This window comes from Panthera uncia, chromosome E1 (assembly GCF_023721935.1).
Source record: "Panthera uncia isolate 11264 chromosome E1, Puncia_PCG_1.0, whole genome shotgun sequence".
NCBI lineage: Eukaryota > Metazoa > Chordata > Mammalia > Carnivora > Felidae > Panthera > Panthera uncia.
Window position 1 is genome coordinate 40910565 of NC_064814.1, and position 19647 is coordinate 40930211.

General features: G+C 50.9%; 1 protein-coding gene across 1 annotated transcript; it reads right to left on the reverse strand.

The window, feature by feature from the left end:
- On the reverse strand, nt 1-18127 carry LYRM9 (LYR motif containing 9). Its single transcript, XM_049637922.1, has 4 exons — nt 17979-18127; nt 4566-4709; nt 2793-2885; nt 1-1543 (listed from the first exon to the last, which is right to left on the reverse strand). Exons 2-4 carry the CDS (start codon nt 4689-4691, stop codon nt 1526-1528), a joined length of 237 nt encoding a protein of 78 aa, XP_049493879.1. The 5' UTR covers nt 4692-4709; nt 17979-18127; the 3' UTR covers nt 1-1525.
- Between the last annotated feature and the right edge of the window lie 1520 nt (nt 18128-19647).

Genomic DNA, 19647 nt, shown 5'->3' on the forward strand with positions numbered 1-19647 from the left:
TTTCAAAAACGGATATATTTACTTCCTTATTTGCTGCTCAGTCAAGCGCATACTGACGTATCCGAGTCACTTGAAGACGTAAAACGAAGCAGGGTCACAAACATGCTAGCTCGTCCCTCTGCTGAGAGTCCTTGGGCGATACTCAGGTCCCAACGTGGCTTCTCTGCTCTGGCCTGGCCTCTCAGTCCTTCCTGGCCGCCTTCCCTCCCTCTGCTGCTCCCCTCTCCCTCCCAAACCTGTGGTGTTTCGTAGATTCAACACACCTGGCCTAGCCGCCAGGTGACCTGGAAAGGGGGCTCAACCTGTCCGTGCTTCCATCTCCCCATCTGCGAAGCAAGGCTCCCTAACTGGTAACGAGCCACGGCAGGCAGCCAGCTCCCCGAGCCAGCTTCCGTGTGAAGCACCTGGCTCATGTCAGAGCTCAGGACTCCATACTGCAGCCCTGGCAGGTAGGCGTGGGCGTTCCTCCACTGGAGATGGGGAAACCAAGGCTGAACTAGGCCAAGTATGTTTCCCAAGAGCAACGTCTGTGGAACTGGGATGTGTTCCATGTGTTCCAACTGGGAACAGCCTGTCTCTCCACGGATTTCAGGCTCGCCATAACCCACAGGAATGCTTGCTCCCCACCTCCCTCCCGTCCTCCCTGCCTCCCTTCTTCCTTCCGAGACGGTGGCAAAGCAGGGCCATTGGGGCAGGTCACAGGTTCACAGGAGCCTGCACGCTTCGGTGTCTCCCGTCGCTGCCTTGCCATTCTTCCTTGTTCTGTGCAGCCTGCGTGTCACCACTTCAGGGACACTAGAAACTCCGTGAGGACAAGGACCAGGACTTCAAGGAAGGACAGGGCCAGGAGGAGTAGCCGCTTGGCAGACGGCTAGGCCCGGTGGGCCCATGAGGGTTCAGGGACAACAAGCAGGGCAGGACAAGCCCGCAAACAACTAAGGCCTGTCGAGTAGTGTGCCAGAGAGATGTGTGAGCACCGTGGGAGCGGAGGAAGGGGCGGCGCAGGATGGCCTCCTCAGGGGGACATTTAGTGGCGCCACCATGCACCAGGTCCTGTAGTCGGTGCTTCAGCCTCATTGTATTTCATCCTGACAGAGGAGGAGTCTGAGCTCAAGGGCAACGCCCTTGACAAGCCGCAGAACTGAGATTCGAACCCAGACCCGACTGATTCTAAGACCCACGCCCTGTCCTCTGCATGTCTGCCATCGGAGGGGACGCCCCCTCTGAGTCTCGAAGGACAACATCCAGAAAAAATGAACCACGTTCAAAGCAAAGCGACGAAGCACATTCTCCCCAAATCTCACATTGTAACCGGCGGGAAAGGCAAACATCGAGGATGCTGGGGACACAGGATGTGGCAGAAGGAGCCATCTGAGCAAACGTCAGCTTCTGCCGCCCCGCATTCCCTGCTCTCAGCCAGCAAGGCCAATGGATGTTTCAGAACTGCCGCCGCTGATTAGTTCCAGGAGACGGTCTCTCAACTTCAGTGTCTTTAGGACAGCTTCGTTCTTCAGGCCCCAGAGTCTCAGTTTTGTTTTTTATACTGTGAGACAGAGAGATCATTAGAAGTGGGTGAGGGAGAACCCGGGAAATCCCGAGACCCATCTGGGCCTCAGCCGCCTCCCGCAGGGGCTTCTCGGAGGAGGGGGCACCGCAGGCACCAGACGGTGAAATCCCTAGTCAGCACCTGGACCGCCTTTCCTCTCTAATGGAAGAAGAAGCTGGCAGCGGTTGGGGGGGGGGGCGCATAAGAAAGACACTGGAACATTAGAAGTGAGCGTGTGGCAGGTCCATCCTAATCTTTAAGCGGAGTCTTGTTCAAAGAAAAGAAAATCTCAGTCGGTTTAGCATCTGACTTCGGCTCAGGTCATGATCTCACGGTTGGTGAGTTCGAGCCCCACATCAGGCTCACTGCTGTCGGCGCAGAGCCCGCTTCAGATCCTCTGTTCCCCTCTCTTTCTGCTCCAGTTCATGCTCTCTCGCAAAAATAAATAAATATTAAAAAAAAAAAAAATACCAGGCGGGGGGCACCTGGATGGCTCAGTCAATTAAGCGCCCAACTTTGGCTCAGGTCATGATCTCGCGGTTCGGGGGTTCAAACCCCGTGTCGGGCTCTGTGCTGACAGCTCAGAGCCTGGAGCCTGCTTCAGATTCTTTACCTCCCTCTCTCTCTCTGCTTCTCCCCGACTCACTCTCTGTCTCTGTGTCTCTCTCAAAAATAAATAAACATTAAAAAAATTTTTTTTTAATCTCAGCTAGAGAAGGACCCTCAGAAGCCATCTAGTCCAATCACTGAGTTTCCAAACAGAATCCTGGACCCTGGATCTCGAGACTGTGATTTAGAAGGAAGGGGGGGTTGTTCTAACACCAATGTGTAAGGACCAGCAAGTTAGTCTGTATTTCTGACTCCTTCCCTCCCTCTACCACAATCGACACTTGGATGTTTCCTCAATGGCCCTGCCTCAGTGTGAGCACCCCGGACACAGGGAACTCAGTTCCCCAAGAAAGCTTTCGCGTCTGAGGCATCACAAAGACCTTTCTCTTCCTTCTTCCTGCCCCACCATCGCAGCTTATTCAGCACTGTCTGCCTTTAGGGATTGAGAACACCCCACTCCTTGCAGAAAACAGATGCAACCAGCAAGGCACCTGTCATCACCTCTGGGCTTCTGGAGGAGGGGAGCGGCCAGCGGGGAGGGGTTCAACCGTGGGGCAGGGGCGACCCCTGGTGGTCACAGAGATTACAGCTATCAACGTGCAGGCTGGGCAGGTAGAGCCGGGAGCCGGGCACTTACTTTGTTCATGATCCAGTCAGCATCTTCGATGGCTCTTTTAATAATCTGCTGGATTCTCTCAGGACTGTCTTCATCTGAATGAACCCGGAAACTCTGGAAGTTGAAGCATAAAAAAAGATGACGAGGCAAAATTCACAGGACCAGCATCTTCAGAGCACCAGTCACAGGCCAGACCCGCTGCGGCCCCTTTCCACTCATATCGCTCTTACCCCTCCGTAGACCATTATGACGATCCCACCCAGAGATGAGGAAACAGAGGCTCAGACACCCCAACTTGCCACCATGCAATGGCGCCAGCATTTAAATCCTGGTCTATTCAGCTACACAGCCTGTCCTCCGGCCAGCAGGGCAATTACAAAATGGAAGACTGGCCCCCAAGTTACCCCCAATTAAGCTGGGCCCAAAGGTTATCAGGCAGCACGGGCCCAAGGGAAACTTCCATCCCTCGGTTTCCTTTGCTCCTCCCAGGAAGCCGCTTTCACCAGGCTCCACAATAGCCAGGCTTCCCCTGGCCCGTGCTGCAAGGCCAAGCAGAGGGAAGGGCAGCGGTGAGGGTGACTGGAAGATCCAGCCAGGCCCGATGCAGAGCAATGCAGGGCTGCTGTTTGCTCCCGGCCACGTGTTCACCCTTGAGACGGAACGGGAGGCTCAAGTTCATTGGTGTGGCACTCAGGGCCCTCTACAAAGAACTGGTACCCTCTCTGCCCGGTCACCCTCGACCCCACACATCCTCCGATTGGTCTTTAGGAGCATCTCAAACGCTCGCCCCTGGGAAGTCCTCCGTGGCGCCCTCAGACAGACAGCTGCGCCCTCCTCCATGTTTCCACAGCCTGTCTGTTGCTACCTCTATTTTTTCTATGCTTTCCACATGCTATTTGCATTCAGTTTAGTTCTGAACTTTTTATTTAGAAATCATTTCTAACCCACAGAAAAGCTGCAAGAATACAAATGAATTCCCTACCAGAATCACCAATTGTGAACATCTCCCCACATTTGCTTTATCATGCTCTTTTTTTATGGGTTTGTGCTCCATTTGAGGCGGGATGGGGGGGGGGGAGCATTTAAAAGTTGCAGACATCATGCCCCGAGCCCCTAAACACTTCAGTGTGTTTCAACAAGGAGATTCTCTCTTATATAACCGTGGGAGTCAAATCCAAAAAATTCAACATTGATATTATACTACTCTCTCATCAATAGCCCAAATTCCAATCTCACGAATTTCTCCGATAACGTCCTTTTGAATCATTGTGTTTTTTGTTTTTGTTTTTGTTTTTTCTGGTCCAGAATCCAATCCACTCATTACATTGAGCGGTCGTGTCTCTTTCGTCCCCTTGAAAGCACAGCTCTCCTTGTGTTTCATGACACTGACACATTGGTTGGATGAGCAGAGGCCAGTTGTGTGCGAAATGGCCCGTCCGTTATGGATTCGCCTGACGTTTTCTCCTGAGTAAAGTCAGGCTGTGCATTATTGGTAGGAATGCCCGTCAACATGATGTCGTGTCCCATATTTTATTTTAAGTATCCATTTGAGCTGCCTTATTTGAGCCCTGGTACAGAGCTGAGGCGCTGGATGATACATCTTCTGTTTTTTGAGCGAAAATCAGACAGAGGGGCTGGGCTGTGGTTTTTGGTGGCTCTTACCAGACTGCCGCCCCTCCCCCTCACTGCCACCCGAGAGACTATCCCTGCACCCTGCTCCCTACCCCCAGCCCTGAGATGGGTCCCCTATCATGGGAACCCCCCCATCCCAAGCCCAGTACATACTGCTCCCACCTGCCTGACCGCATGTCTGTAATGCTCCTGGATGCCCTTGGTGGGCAGCTGTCGGCAACAGCGCAGCAGGTATCTGTAGAGCTGCAGTGGCCTCTGGACCAGCTCTGCCCCTGGGAGTGGGGTCATCTTCCAGACCCTCGGTCCCTGGAAAACACAGAAAGCATCGCTTCTAAGGCATCAAGCCGGTACTTGGCCCTGACCCCCCACGTTCCACGGCTCTGTGAAGCGGGTTTGATACAACGTGGAGGCCAGGTCGCCTTCGTGCCATGCTCCACAGAGTCCAGACCCCAAGCTCAGGCTGGGCCTTCCGTCCTGCAGAAGTCTCAGCCCGGAGCAGGCCTGCAGGGACCAGAGGGGAGATGCACAGCCTCATCCTGGTGCCTTCTTTCTGGAAGCCAACTTCCGCTGGTGGGGGATGAGGTGCCACGGACGGGCAGGGTAGTGGTGACAAGCAGGAAGACCCCGCACTGCAAGACTGAGAAACGAGCTGACTACAGGCAACAGAGGGGAGAACGTCCAGAGGTCTGAGCCTCGCCACTCAAAGTGTGGTCCTGGACCAGTAGCATCGACGTCACCCGGGAGCTTGCCCAGACCTGCTAGGCTCCTGCCTCGACCTCTACCACAGCACCTCACCCTGAAGGTGTCCCTGCCTTCAGCCGGTCACTCTCCAGTCTCCTCCACCCTGATGCCCGAATGTGCTCTGGAACCAGGGTCCTGGGCTCATCTCGCAGTCAGCCCCATGGAACTTCTCCCAGCTCCCCCAAATCGGCACCCTCTTGGTGCCTTTGCACCTGCCGTCACTTTCGCGTCAAGCTCCCCTCCCCTCCTCCTCCATGCGAGGAACTCGTGTCCATCCTTCTAGGTCCAGCTCAGTGTCCCTTCCTCTGGGAAGCCCTTCCTGACTGTCCCGGCCTGAGAGGCTGCAGTGCCCTGCTCTAGAGCTGTTACAGTGCTGTCCACACGGCTGAGGATTCATCTGCTGCCAAGCCTGTGCAGCCTAGCCCAGGCCCCGGGGCTTCGTGCCCTGCTTGTCGAACTGGACTGAATGGAAACTGTTATCTCCTCTGTACAGATCTCCCCTCTCCGAGAGGGAAGCTCACTATGTTCCAAACGAAGGAGCTGAAAGACCAAGATTAAGTGACTGCCCTTAGTTTCAAAGTAACATGGAAAGAAGAGAGACAACTCCCTCCCCTTCAAAAAAAAAAAAAAAAAAGAGAGAGAACCAGAATACTAAATCTATCACAGGTTCTTAAACTAAGAAAGGGAATTCATTAAGTAGCTAGTTTCAGAGGCTCCTTCATTCCACTTCCAGCATATTATCTTCCTGGCAACAATAACCACCTGTCTCCACAGCTAAGTTTGCCAATGCCCCCTGCTCCTCCTCTGGGCTTCTGCCATGACACCGGGATGGACAGGTGCTTGTCTGCACCCACCCTTCCTCCCTTTTGCCAGCGGCCCCGATGTGTGACTGGCCATCCACCCCTCCCCAGGCCTCTGCACCCAGGCCTGGACAGGGCTCCACTCCAGGCCCGACCAATCAGAGCCCTGCATCCACATGTGGGCACATGATGGAAGCTGGCCCAGTCAGAGTGAATCTTACCACCTCTGCAGGGGTGAGTGGAAAGGCCTCCTTTTTTTCCCTCCAGACTTGCTGCGGGAAGCATTCGCTCTTGCCTCCTCTTGAAGCCACACGGCAGCAGGCTGAGCGGAAATGCCAAGTCTGAAGAATTCATTTGAACCCTAAGACCATCCACCTGAAGGCAGTCCCACCTCTAGACTTTTCAAGGATCTGAGCTGGGGCACCTGAGTCGTTCAGCGGGTTAAGCGTCAGACTTCGGCTCAGGCCATGATCTCACGGTTTGGGAGTTGGAGCCCCGCATCGGGCTCCGCGCTGGCAGTGCGGAGCCTGTGTGGGATTCTCGGTCTCCCTCTCTCTCCCCCTCCCCACTCACTCTCTCTCTCTCTAAATAAATGAACTTAAAAAGAAAAAAAAAAGGGTCCGAGCCAACTGATCCCCTTTACCAAAGCAGCTTGGGTTTATTGTTTTGTTACCTGGCACCCAGAGCCCTAACTGATGGACAGATCCCACCCTCCCAAATCCTGCTCCCCTGATGAGCTCTGATGGTTCCAGCTCTAAGGAAGAGTGCGAACGGTGCAAGGCCCCTAAGATCCTCCTGCCATGAATATCAACCCGCCAGTCTGACTAGTTGCACATAAAAGTCTCCAAAAAACAGGGGAACCCCACACAGTGGGGGCAAAGACCTTCGAGGGCCACCACGGAGGACATAACGCCAAAGTGCCCACCTGATGGGCAGACTCCACTGGCAGGCTTCCCCAAACTATATAAAGTGCTAATCAAATATTGTAAAATGCTAGTCGTGGAACAGATGGTTACCATCTGCAGTCTTCCAGATTAACATTTGGAAAGAGCACAACTTTGTTTCAGTAGTTAAAAACCCCAGCAATACTTAGAAACCAACCCAGCAAGTATGGGCGGGAGATTATTTTCAGCTCAATTATAATACTTAGTCATTCTCAGTAATAAGTAGCAGAGAATGCATGTGTGGGTCCACTCAGAAGAGTTCAACTAAAAATGTTTTAATTTAATTTAAAGCGTGGGTTGGCTATTAAGGGGCAATGAACTCCAGAGCATCGCCGCTAAAACTCTAGTCAAACCCTGGGGCCCCAAACAGCTGCTTGGCACATCCTGCTCTTTGCTCTTGACCTCGGCCTCTCCTAGGCTCCCTGCCTCTGTGACGGTACCTCGGTCTTCCCAGGCAACCAACCCAAAACCAGCACTGAGCCAACCTAGCCTCGTCTTCCTGCCTCAATCCCATGCCACGGTCTCTAAGTCTTATCCAAATCCACCTCTGAATGCCCCCTCCAATCTGCTCCCTCCTCTGTTCCCACTGCATAATCCATGCTTCAGACTGTTATCAGAGCTCCCGTGGGCAACTGCCAGAATTCCCAGCAGGCCTCCCTATCTTCCAATCTATTCACCACTTGACAGCCAGTGAATCTTCCCAAAACATGACTCTCAACATGGCATGCTCCGGCCCGAAAACCCTTGATCTGATATCCACCCCTGCCCCTGCCGCTCATGACAACTTTCCCAAAATGTATGGCAAATGTGAAATTATTTTCAGCAGCATGTGGACCGATACCTTTTTATTGTGATGATTTTATATTTGTTTTCATGTGTAATGACCAAAAAATACCATAATGTCATTGGTTTTGTGGCTTAAGACAGTTTAAAAAAGGAACGGGCACAAAACTGATTTTATTCGTTAATTTTTACTTTTTAGCTTTTTTTTTTTTTAATGTTCATTTATTTTTGAGAGAGAAATCATGCAAGCTGATTTATTTTGAGAGAGAGAAAGAGAGACAGAGGATCCGAAGCAGGCCCCGCACTGTCAGTGCGGAGCCCGACATGCAACTCAAACTCACGAACCGTGAGGTCATGACCTGAGCTGAAATCAAGAGTCAGATGTTTAACCAACTGAGCCACCCAGACACCCCGCAACACTATTTTAAAGTTATCAAGCAAGTCAGAAGGCAGTTGCAATGTGGATATGGCAAAAATCATGAAAGTGGGGGTGGCTGGGTGGCTCAGTCTATTAAGCATCCGGCTCTTGATTTCAGCTCAGGTCATGACCTCTCTATTTGGGAGATGGAACTCCAACACTGGGCTCCATGCTGTGAGCGAGAAGCCTGCTTGGGATTCCCTCTCCCTCTCTCTCTGCCCCTCTCTTTCTCTCACAACAAATAAACTTAAAAAAAAAAATCATGAAAGTGCTACTGAAGTTTGGAAAGCACTGGCCTATGGAACAAAATCCATACTCCTTCCCATGGCCTCCAAGGCCCCTTTTGATCTGGCCCCTGCCCACCCCTTCATCACATTTCCTATCACTCACTGCAGCGTCTAGGCAAATTGAGCTCTGGGTGGCACATTCCACGACAGCCTATGTCGTGTTCACGTGTTACAGTCTTTGCACCGTGACAGAATGCTTGGCATTTAGTAGGTGCACTGGGGTTCCCCAGAGACACAGAACCAATAGAATATAGAGAGAGAATATATACAGATATATTCATATATGTATATTATTTATAAGGAATTGGCTCACGTGATTATTGTCCCAGGCTGACGGCCATCAGCCAGGAGAATCCTCTCTCACTCAGGGGAGGGTCAGTCTATTGTTCTATTCTGGACTATTGTTCTATTCAAGTGCTCCGATGAGGCCTACCCACATTAGGGAGGGCAATCTGCTTTACTCAGTCTGGTGATTTAAACGTTAATCTCATCCAAAAACACCCTCACAAACACACCCAGAATAATGTTTGGCTAACCAACTGGGCACCCCATGGCCCGGTCAACTTGACACATAAACATAACCATGACAGTAGATGTTCCATATTCACGTGTTGAATGAATTCTCCTACTCTTGCGTACCATCTGCTCCCTGCGGGTCTCCGGATCCTTCAACACTCAGCTCTAAGGTTTGGCACCTCCCCGCGGAAGCCTTCATTGACCCAGCATCCTTGCTACCATGTTCAATGGGAGACCTGTGGGTACCTCAAACAGCCCTCATCACCCCACCTCACTCTAGTTCAGTCTTCATCATCTGCTACTTGGATAACCGGAAGGGTATTTACCAGCCCTCGGCCCCCTTTCAGCCACCCTCCACATGGCGGCCACAGTGCCTTGTCTAACGCTCAACTTAAAATCTTCCCACAGCTGGACGCGCCATGATTCTGATTATCGGTTATTCATTTTCGTAGGTACGACGACAATGTGTTGTGTGGGAGAACGTCCTCATTCTCAGCAAGTGGAAGGAAGCATCCAGACACGTGTCATCATGTCTGCAACTTACTTTCACACGGTTCCCCAGAAGACAACACAAAACGAGAAAAGGTAGGGTGAGAAAGGAAAAGCAAATGTGGCAAAACGTTAAGATTGCGTTCAGGTGGCAGCGGTAAGGGTGGACGGTGCGCTCTTGTTTCGACTTCTCTGTATTTTGAAATTCTTTGAAACAAAAAGTTATTTTAGAAAAACTCTTCCACAGCTTTCCCCTTACCTAGGGGATAAAGTCTTAAACTTGTTAGGCTGACACCAATTCCGGAAGCCTTCTTACCCGCCCAGGTTCATCCCCCATCACTCTTCCACCTGCCAGGCACCTTGACACACCCCCGTAGTTCCTTTAGTGCTGACAACAAATAATAATAAGAAGCACATACAGTTATTCCTACGACAGCCTTACTGAACATGCATCACGTGATAGAGACTATTCTAAACCATGCACGCAAATTCACTTAATTTTCACAACAATCCTACAAGAAGGGACCATTATGCTCTCCTTTTACAGATACAGAAACAGAGGCAAAAAGAAGGTTAAGAAATTTGTCCAAGGTCACACACAGCTATGAGTGCAGAAGCCAGGATTTCCACCCGGGGAGGTCTGGCTCCAGGGTCCACGTGGGTGTTACTCTTCCTAAGCTCAGCTTCCCTCCCTTCCCCCCCACCTGCCCCACCAATTTCCTTTTAGGGGATGACTTCCTCCCATTGAGTCTGGTCTGCTGAGACTGTTGTCCATGGCTACATCTCTCCTGGCCACAAGGAGAGCATTAGACCCAGGCGAGGCCAACTGAGTGCTCCCCACCTCTGGAGATGGGTTCTTGAACAGGGTTAGACAGAGCCTGAAAATGAGTTCATGCATCCCAGCAATGGTGTGCCCTGATCAGCCGCTTCCTGTTCTGAACTGTCCTTGTGGCTCCTGCCTCCTGGCCTTCCAGGAACGTCGAGATGCCTGCCCAGTTCTCCAGCCTTCTCCCTTGATTGTGTGAGTCCCTAACACTCTTCCAGGAAATTTCTTTTGGGTTAGGTCTTCCAATCCCCTCTCATGCCCACACAGACTCTCTGCTCCCTTATCTGTTTGCCCACAGCCTGTTGTGGCGGCTCAGGTCACCAGGTATCGCCCGGGGCTCCGAGTGTTTGTCTCCCCACCCTCCCCAACCAGATCAAACTCGCCCGGCACAAACTCTTGTGCCGGCATGGTACCAAGCACACCCCCCCACCAATGCTTGCTGACTGAGCAACCTCGGCATCTCCAGGCCCCCGGTACTCCTACCCATCACCTCCAGCAGCAACACCCCCCCCCTTCCCCACCCATCTGTGCCAAGCCTTTCCGGTCCCCTCAGCTTCCCTCCAACTCACTTGCAGGCAGCTTCTGCCTCCTGCCTCATTCAGTCTGGAGAGGCCACCAGGTAAGAATATCCTCAAATCCTTTCCCCCAAGAAATTCATCCTTGCCTGAGAGCTGACCAATGTGCTAAGCGTGGTGCTAGACATTTTTACAACAACCCTCTGAGAAAAAACATTATCATCCCATTGTGCAGATGTGGAAACTGAGGCTGATCGTGAATATACACCTAGGAAATGGTGGGGCCGAGATGTGGACTCTGCCCCTAACTCCAGTGCTCCAACCTCCCTGAAGAGGTTCTGTTTTGTTGTTAATGTTTATTTTCTGAGAGAGAAATTCAGAGCATGAGCAGGGGAGGGGCAGAGTGAGAGGGAAACACAGAATCCAAAGCAGGCCCCAGGCTCGGAGCTGTCAGCATAGAGCCCGACGCGGGGCTCGAACCCACAACCATGAGATCATAACCTGAGCTGAAGCCAGACGCTTAACCAACTGAGCCACACAGGTACCCCTAACCTCCCTGAGTTCTTAAAGGAAAGGGGCCCTTCCTTTCCCTTGGCTCTTCTAGGCTCTTGGAGCCTCCCTCCTGGATTAACCCAACACCCTTCTGACATGTCTCTTCTTCATTCCCTCCCTATACTCAGCCAGAACGGAGCAACTAACAACAAAAATCTCATCTATGAATGTCTTGCTTAATATCCTCTAATGGCACCCACAGAACAAAGTCTAAGCTCATCAGTATGCGTGTGTAGGGTGGTGGTGTTGGGGGGGGGGGTGTTCAAGGCTTTCCCCAGTCAACTGCCAATCTCTATCCCATCTGCAACCAAATTTCCCATGCCCTCTACTCTCTTCCTGGAGGGGCTTTGTTACAGAGTGCCTGGCACGCAGTGGTCACGCAACAGAAGGGTGTCAGGTCGAATCCTCCCTCCCCCGCGACAACCTTCAGTCAACTTTCCCGCACCCTGAAGACTGAGGTGGAACAGTGAAAACACGGGCCCCAGATCATGGCAAGACTGACGTGAGGATTAAGTAAGACAGCACACATGCTGTCACTAAACAGGAGGCCCTCTTCCCCGGCCCTTCTCCGCCCCTGGGAAAGCAGAAGGGAAAACAATATGTTATGATGCCGTTCGAGGCTTCTACCCAAGATAAAAATGGCCTGCTGAAGGAAGCTGGTCGTGCAAACTGAGACTGGCAGAGGCTTATGGATTTCATTGATTTTAGTTACCTCTGCCGACATCAGAGAGAGAGAGAGAGAGAAAAAAAAAAAAAACCATCTTTTTTTCTCTTTGAAATCAAACTGAAGAGCAGGTGAAATGTATTTAGCTTTTTCCCAAATCAGAACCGAGTTCTGGTTATTCATCCTGTAGCCTTCAATGAATTAAGGGTTATAAAAATACCTAAGGTGGCATGGCTTGACTGATGGGAGGTGCTCGGTAAAAGGTGTTAACTGAACGAGCAGAAAAATCATCCAAAGTAGGGAGTCTTTCAAAACCAGAGCTCTGAAGGCAACCTTTTCCCATCCAGGGTAAAAAAAATCTCTTCTCCACATCCCTGGCAGGGAGTCATCCAGCTTTTCTCCCTTACGCTCCCTCGTGGCAGGGAGCTCATGACCTCCCAAGTCCAAGCTCCCCATTTCCATTCTGCCAGAGTTGTCACGAAGTCCCTTTGGGTCTGAGCTAAAATCTGCTCTGTAAACTTCTAGTCATTGGTCTGAGCTCTGCCCTTTGGGGTTCAAGTCTCCCTAACTGGCCCCCAAGTCCAGTCTGTCACTGTTCAGCCAATTACCCCAGCCCTGTAGCCATTCTTTTCCAAGATACCCACCCTGAAGGTTCTAGCCTCTCCCAATGCTTCCCCTTCCCACTCAGCCTCCTCTGGACACACACACACCCTCATTACTGATCTCGCTCTTAGATATACTGTCCGGTGGAAAAGCTGCGGTTTCCCTGTGTTCTGGCCAGCTCTGTTCTGACCACCTGGGGCTCAGGTGGCAATGTCACCTCCTTTACTTGGGAGTTCAAGGCATGCTGCTGACTGCATTCTCTGCTCAGGCCCCCATATGCCCCTGGCATTCAGCTCAGAGGAACCTTTTTTCCATGAACTGTTTTTAAATTCCCACCTTGTATTCTATTAGTTCAGTCCAGAGTCGTCATCTACCACAATCTCTGGGGTACATGATCCTGTCTGTTATCCAACTCAACTCAATTCGGCACAATAAAGGCACAGAAACAATCACACATACCAGGCACAAATGGGGGACACAGAGAGAGACTTTAGCCCCAGTGAGCTGTGTCAGTCACCCATACAGTGTCATTCAGAGCATCCAGCATGTGTGTGGCTCTGGACTCGGGCCTGGGACCAGAGATGAACAGCCCGACATGGTACCTAGTTGTCCTACCTCAAGCTCTCTGCACAGCTGATGACATGTCTTACTACCTACCATTCAGGGAGTGATCAATATGTGTGAGGTAGGTGTTGGGAGCTTTACATGTGTGATCTTACGGGGTACATATCATTAGCCCCATTTTATAGATGATGAAACTGGGGCTCTGAGAGGTTAAGCAACTTGCCAGAGACCACACAGCTATTAATTAGATGGTAAGGTCAGGAATCAAACCTATGTCTGTTTGATTCCAAAGCCCATGCCCCTTCATGCTTCTAACACCAGCTATGTCCATATCTGAGCCATCCACAAAACGCTGCCCAGGTCAGGGCTAAGGACCCCACAGAGAACCCTCCTGGGGCTCATTCAGGACTAGGTCTGCATTCATGAAAGCACTTGACCGTGCTATTACTCACTACTTATTTTTTCAACCTTCTTCATATAACTTTGCTCTGTGCTTTTCTGAAACCCAAGGACACCATCTATAGCTTCCTGCGGCACAAAGATGAAAAAAAAAAAAAGTCACAAGGCTGATGTCAATTACACAGACAAAGAAAAGGGGCAACTAAGGAAATGCTAAAAAAGCTCTTAGGAAACCCAAAGGAGAATATAACAGAATAAAGGAAAAGAGTGAAAAATAAAGCCACAAAGGGAATTTCCTGGGAGCCAAGTGGTATCATTGGTACAGAGGCTGAGAAACAGGCCTATGGCCTCATTTAACCCCACTGTCGGTTTCGCTACCCTGTGCCCTGACAAAGGGCACCTAAAAATAAGTGGGGGAAAGTCATATATTTAAAAAAAGAAAAGAATGGAACTACAGAAAATGACCAGAAATTATGCCCTATTGGGCACTGATACAAGGCTAAATTAAGCCTGCACAGGCCATTGTTTAAATATGCAATTATTTCTCTGGATGGGGAAAGTCGCAATTACAGAAGCAGAGTGGTTCTGCTCCCCCACCACAGGGGCTTTGCCTTGCACACGCGCATTCTCCCGAGCTAGAAACGGGGCAGCAGTCCTTGCTCCTCTAGTCCCTTTCCGACGTGGTCGAGGCTCTCAAGACCCACCCTCTGTTCCCCTCACCCTCCTGGTCCTCAGTGCCTCCCCCACTCCTTCAAGGTCCTGCACCTGGGCAGTACCTTGGCTCTCAGCTTTGGAACAATGCCTTGCTCAGACTATTCAAATCTCTCTCTCCAGTCCAACCGAAGGATACTTCCTAAACACACACACACACACACACACACACACACACACACACACACCATGTCGTTCCCTTGCTCCGAAACCTCTGCAGAGTGTTCTTTACCCACGACCTTCCGACATCTGGTTCCAACTTCTCTCATCAAGCTCATCTCCTGCTGTCCTTCCCACACTCCCTGCGTTCTAGCCACACGCTGAACTGCGGGGCGAAGTTCACGGGCTTTGGGATCAGGCAGTCTGCGTGCAAATCCCGGCTCCATCACTTGCCAGTTGTGGGACCTGGGCAAGTTTCTCAGCTTCCACCCTGGAGGCAGTGGCACATCTGCCAATGGGGCAACTGGCAGTATTTCCTACACGGAATCGTTGTAAGGATTAAATAACTCCTAAACCACCTGGCACAGTCCCCGGCACATACAACGCGCTTAGTAACTATTGGTAATAGCATCTCTGAAATGTGCTGTGCTCGTCAACACCTCTCTTCCCCCTTCACCTGCCTCAAGAATTCCTCTTTACCCTTACAGATTCAGCTCTCATGTCACCCCTCAAGGCTCACACCCCATGCTGCCCATACTCCTCTAATAAGGTCTCACACTTATCTCGGTGTGATGGAAGAGAGGGTTTTGATGACAAACAACCCTGATTTAGGAGCCTACCTCTGTCATTCACGAGCTGCGTGATCCTGCACAACTTGTTTGACTTCTCTATATTCTGCGGCCTCCTCTGTAAACTGAAGAACAAGACGTGTACCTCGTGGGGAGGAGGGGGTTGTAAAGATCACTTGAGCTGACGTCAGTGCCCAGCACGGTAGTGCCACATATTATCAGGTGCTTGAACATCATACCCTTTCCTACTCTAGCTGCCTATTTGTTCCTTGCTGACTGTAAGCTCCTGGAGGACACAGACTGTATTACAGGAGTCATCCCTCCACAGTTAACGGTGCCCACGACATAACAGAAGCTCAAAACACGGGTGTTGATTGATCTCCGTTTACCAGGGAGGAAACTAAAGCCAGGACAGGGGCTGTCCTGAAATCACAGAGCCAGCAGGTGGCAGAGCCAGGTCTCAAACTCAGGCCCTGAATCCCTGGCTCTGGATCCTCAGCTCATTCTCCCACACCTGCTGTCTCAAAGGCCAGCGAACCACCCTGAACATCCTATTTTTTGATCTCAACCCCCCCTGAGCCTTTAGCAGTTGAAAGTGGACCGGCTGAGCTATCCCGGCCAAAGCAAACTGGAAAAATCAGACAAAAGGCAAACATGCCGGTGTCGGAGCAGAGCAAGCAGCAACCTGCAGGGAGTCATTGTGATGTTAGGCTGCCCTGTGGCCGTGGCCTCCCCCACGCAGGCCACAACGCATCACCGTGGTTTGAGGGCGAGAGAAGGAAGCGATTATCCATCTGCCAGGTCAGGGCACTCCATACGGGCTACTGAATCTACAACTCAGTTGCTCCCATTTTACAGAGGAGGAACACTGAGGCTCAGGCTCACACAGAACTAGATGAGAGCACAGCTGGGCTTCGTACCCAGGTCTCCACCCTCCTAACAAGCTCCTACCCACATACAGGGCTCATCTCGGAGGATGGCTGAGCCGAAGGCTCTGGATTTATCCTTCTCCTCTCATGCTCTCCCTCCCTCCGGCCTTCCCTTACCCAACCACTCCCAGCATTTATGTTGCTCCCCCGCAAATGAATCCAGGTCTCACTTAAGACTTCCCTGACCACTGTGCAGTCCCGGCTATCCTTCTTCACGGCACTCTTTACCACCTGACATATATTTCATTGTATCCCCCCACTGGAATGTAAACTCCAGAAAGCAGGGCGTCCATTTATTTTGTTCATGACCGTGTCCCTAGTATAGTAAAGTGCCCGATATATAGTAAGCACGCGTGGGCAAGTACTGAAATAGTCACTGAGCACCAGCAAGGTGCTAGGTACTGGGGTTCCAGAAACAAACAGAAGACCCTGAACCCATGGAACTTACACATTAACGTCAAATGAAAACTAATTCTTCAATTATAACTAATTACTACGAGGTGGAATTCAGGTCCCTGAAAGATGGGCTCATGGGATCTCTCACCCAGTCAAGGGTCAAAAGTTTCTTGAGACAAGGACATTAAATCTGAGGTCTCAAGGAGGAGTAGGAGTTGGCAATGGGGTGGTGAAGGCAGACAGCAGTTTGAATGAAGGTCTGAGGGAGAAAGGCACTGCCAGGCCCAAAAGAGCCCAGGGACTGAGGCAAGAGGGAGAGCAGGAGCAAACAGAATGCTGTCCAGGAAGGCTGGGTCAGATCCAGAAAGGCCTGGTAGGAGGGGAAGAGTTAAGATTAATTCTAAGGTTGGGGTGACTGGGTGGCTCAGTCAGTTGAGCCTCCAACTTCGGCTCACGTCATGATCTCACGGTCTGTGAGTTCAAGCCCCGCATCGGGCTCTGTGCTGACAGCTCGGAGCCTGGAGCCTGCTTCAGATTCTCTGTCTCCCTCTCTCTCTGGCCCTCCCCTGTTCATGCTCGCTCTGTCTCTGTCTCAAAAATAAATAAACATTAAAAAAAATTTTTAAGATTAATTCTATCAACTGACGAATGGATAAATAAAATATTCATACAACGGAATGTTATTTTGTAGTAAAAAAAGAAATGAACTGATACAAGCTACAATATGGGCAAACCTAGAAAACATCACTCTGTGAAAGAAGCCAACCACCGAAGACCAAATATACGAGCCCACTTACACAAAGTGTGCAGAACGTGCAAATCCACAGAGACGGCTAGTCTATGAGGGGTTGCCTAGGGCTGGGGGAAATGGGAGATTGAAAGTGACAGCTAAAGGAGAGGTTTCTTTTGGGGACAATGAATATGTTCTGAAATTGATTATGGCATGGATGCACAGCTCTTGAATATGCTAAAAGACATTCAATTGTGCACTTTAAACGAGTTGTATGCTATGTAAAAACAAAACAAAAACAAAAATAGTCCTGAGGACCAAGGGGTTTTGGCCTCCGCGTGACTTGATGTGTTATGCAGAAGCATCCATCAAAACCTGAAGGTTATTGCAGGCAAGCAAAGCTCCCGGGGAGCTTGATGGGGGCAGACGGACTGCGAAGCCCTCCCCCCCCTCGCCCCCCTCTTTGAAAAATGGGCGCCTGGCTGGCTCTGTCAGTGGACCATGCCACTCCTGATCTCGGGGCTGTCAGTTCGACCCCCACGTTGGGTGTAGAGATGAGAAATAAAACCTTTACGAAAAATAGCCCAGCCGAGGCTGAGCGCGGACGTGTGTGCCAGAGGGTGAGCGTTTCGCACAGGCGCCCGGAGTCCCCTGGGCTCCCTGTGGCCCCACGACCCTCCCCGAGTCCTGGGGCCTTCTCCCCTCCTCCGAGCCGCCCGCCAGGCCTTCGACGGGCCCGGCGCCTCCGCGAGCCGCGCGCCAGGACACCCGGCCCTCCGCGGCCACGACCGACGACGCGGAGCGAAAGGGGACCGCGCAGGTCCCCGCGGGTCGGCCACAGGCCGCGCAAAGCCGAGGACGCCCGAGGCCTCCCATCCCCAGCCCGCCCCGCCGCGCCGGGCGGCTCCGGCCCGCGCGCGCGCGCGCGCCCGCCCGCCTGCGTCTCGTCTCCCGCCCTCCGCCGGCGCCGCTCGGCTCACCCGCCTCCACTGGGCAACGTCAACCCCGGACGCGGCGGACGCGGCCGCCCCAAGTGCGCCTGCGCCCCGAGCCCGGCGCGGCCCCGCCCCCGCCCGTCGGCTGTTCGCGGAGCGCCCTCTGCCGGCCGGCAGGAGGGGCTGGGGTCTGTTCGTGAGGAAACCCTACAGGCAAGACCCGCTGGGTGCCCCTTCCCTGATCCGACCCCGCCCAGTGGAAAAAAAAAAAGCTGCCTCGCTAACAGCCTTGAACACCCACTCTTCCTTCTGGCTGTTGCTGCCTCGGATATAAGCCCCGAAGGCAGGCTCTCCCCCATATTCCTGAACATGGATCACTGCTAAAACATTAGGGGTGTTCAAGATTTGCGAGGAGGCTTGCTGGAGGACTTTCCCTAAACCCCTCGTGTTGATGACGGGCATTGTATTTGTAAGGGAATCTGCGTTTTGAGTCATTTCATCAAATTACAGTCCCATAACACCTGTCAAAAGAATAAATATGACAGTAATAGGCATGCTTCCTTTCAGACCCATCTGTAATTATAATTGAGGAAAAGAATACAGAATTTAAACTCAGCTACTGCCGGTATCATTCTTTGAAAATGAAATAATGCTGTTTTATTAAATAGGCTCTCCCTGCTCGCTAATGTTTAAAGCTAAAGTGCTTCTCTGAATTGATTTAAATACAAGTGTTATATCCTGAAAGAAAGAAAGATGAGTCTTTATCTTAAGACAAACCCCCTGTTCAATGATGCTGCTGATCTCTAAGCTGTCTGAAAGAGAGTTGGGTTGTTAGCGGATGATATTGCTTCTGTACACGTCTCCCTTCTCTAGGGCTTTTTAAACCCATTTGTAATGAAAAGGCTGATTTCCTTACACAGACTGACTCCGTGTGTAGCTGATTTAACAGGACAACTTTTTTTTCTTCTTCTTCTTCTTCTTTCTTCTTTTTTGAGAGGAAAATATTGCTCCCGGGTGGCATCTGAGAATCTGTTTTTCTCCTTTTAGAAGAAGAGAAGCAGGGGATATTTCTTCACAGGAGTAGTGGGGTTTTTTTTGTTTTTTGGGTTTTTTTGGTTTGGTTTTTGACGTTAGGCTTTTTCTCTCTTGTTTTTTGCTAACTCCCTTTCGAGTGTTTCCTCTCTCCCGTTTGTTTTTCCTCTTCACCTAATACACTGGCCTTCACCTAACACACAAATCGTGTGGGTGTTCCTCCCCTGAAATATTCAGACAATTGCCTCCATCCTTCCATTCATTTTCAATATTTAGCCTTGGACCCAATATAGCTGAAAGATGATTGTACACCCTCATAAATCCGCCCTCAGAGTTACGCAGAGTCAGGGGCGCATCATAAGTGAAGACCCAATCAATAAATCATTAGGCTTTTAAAGCCCTTATTAGGAACAATCTGCTGTATCACCATCCATTCCTGTTTTCAGCCTCAGTATCACTTAATATTTTGAAGAAATTTCACAGTCCGTTCTTTGGCCCCATCTCTCTTTTGTTCCTAGATCGCTGTGTTCCTGCAGCTGAAACATTGTTCTAATACCTAGATCTCATAAAATATTTAAGATACAAGCTGTTCACTTTACCTCCAAAAGACACCACCTTCAGAATCACGATTTTACAGTTCACAAAAATGCCTTATAAACATCCAAACGACAAGAAAAAAAAA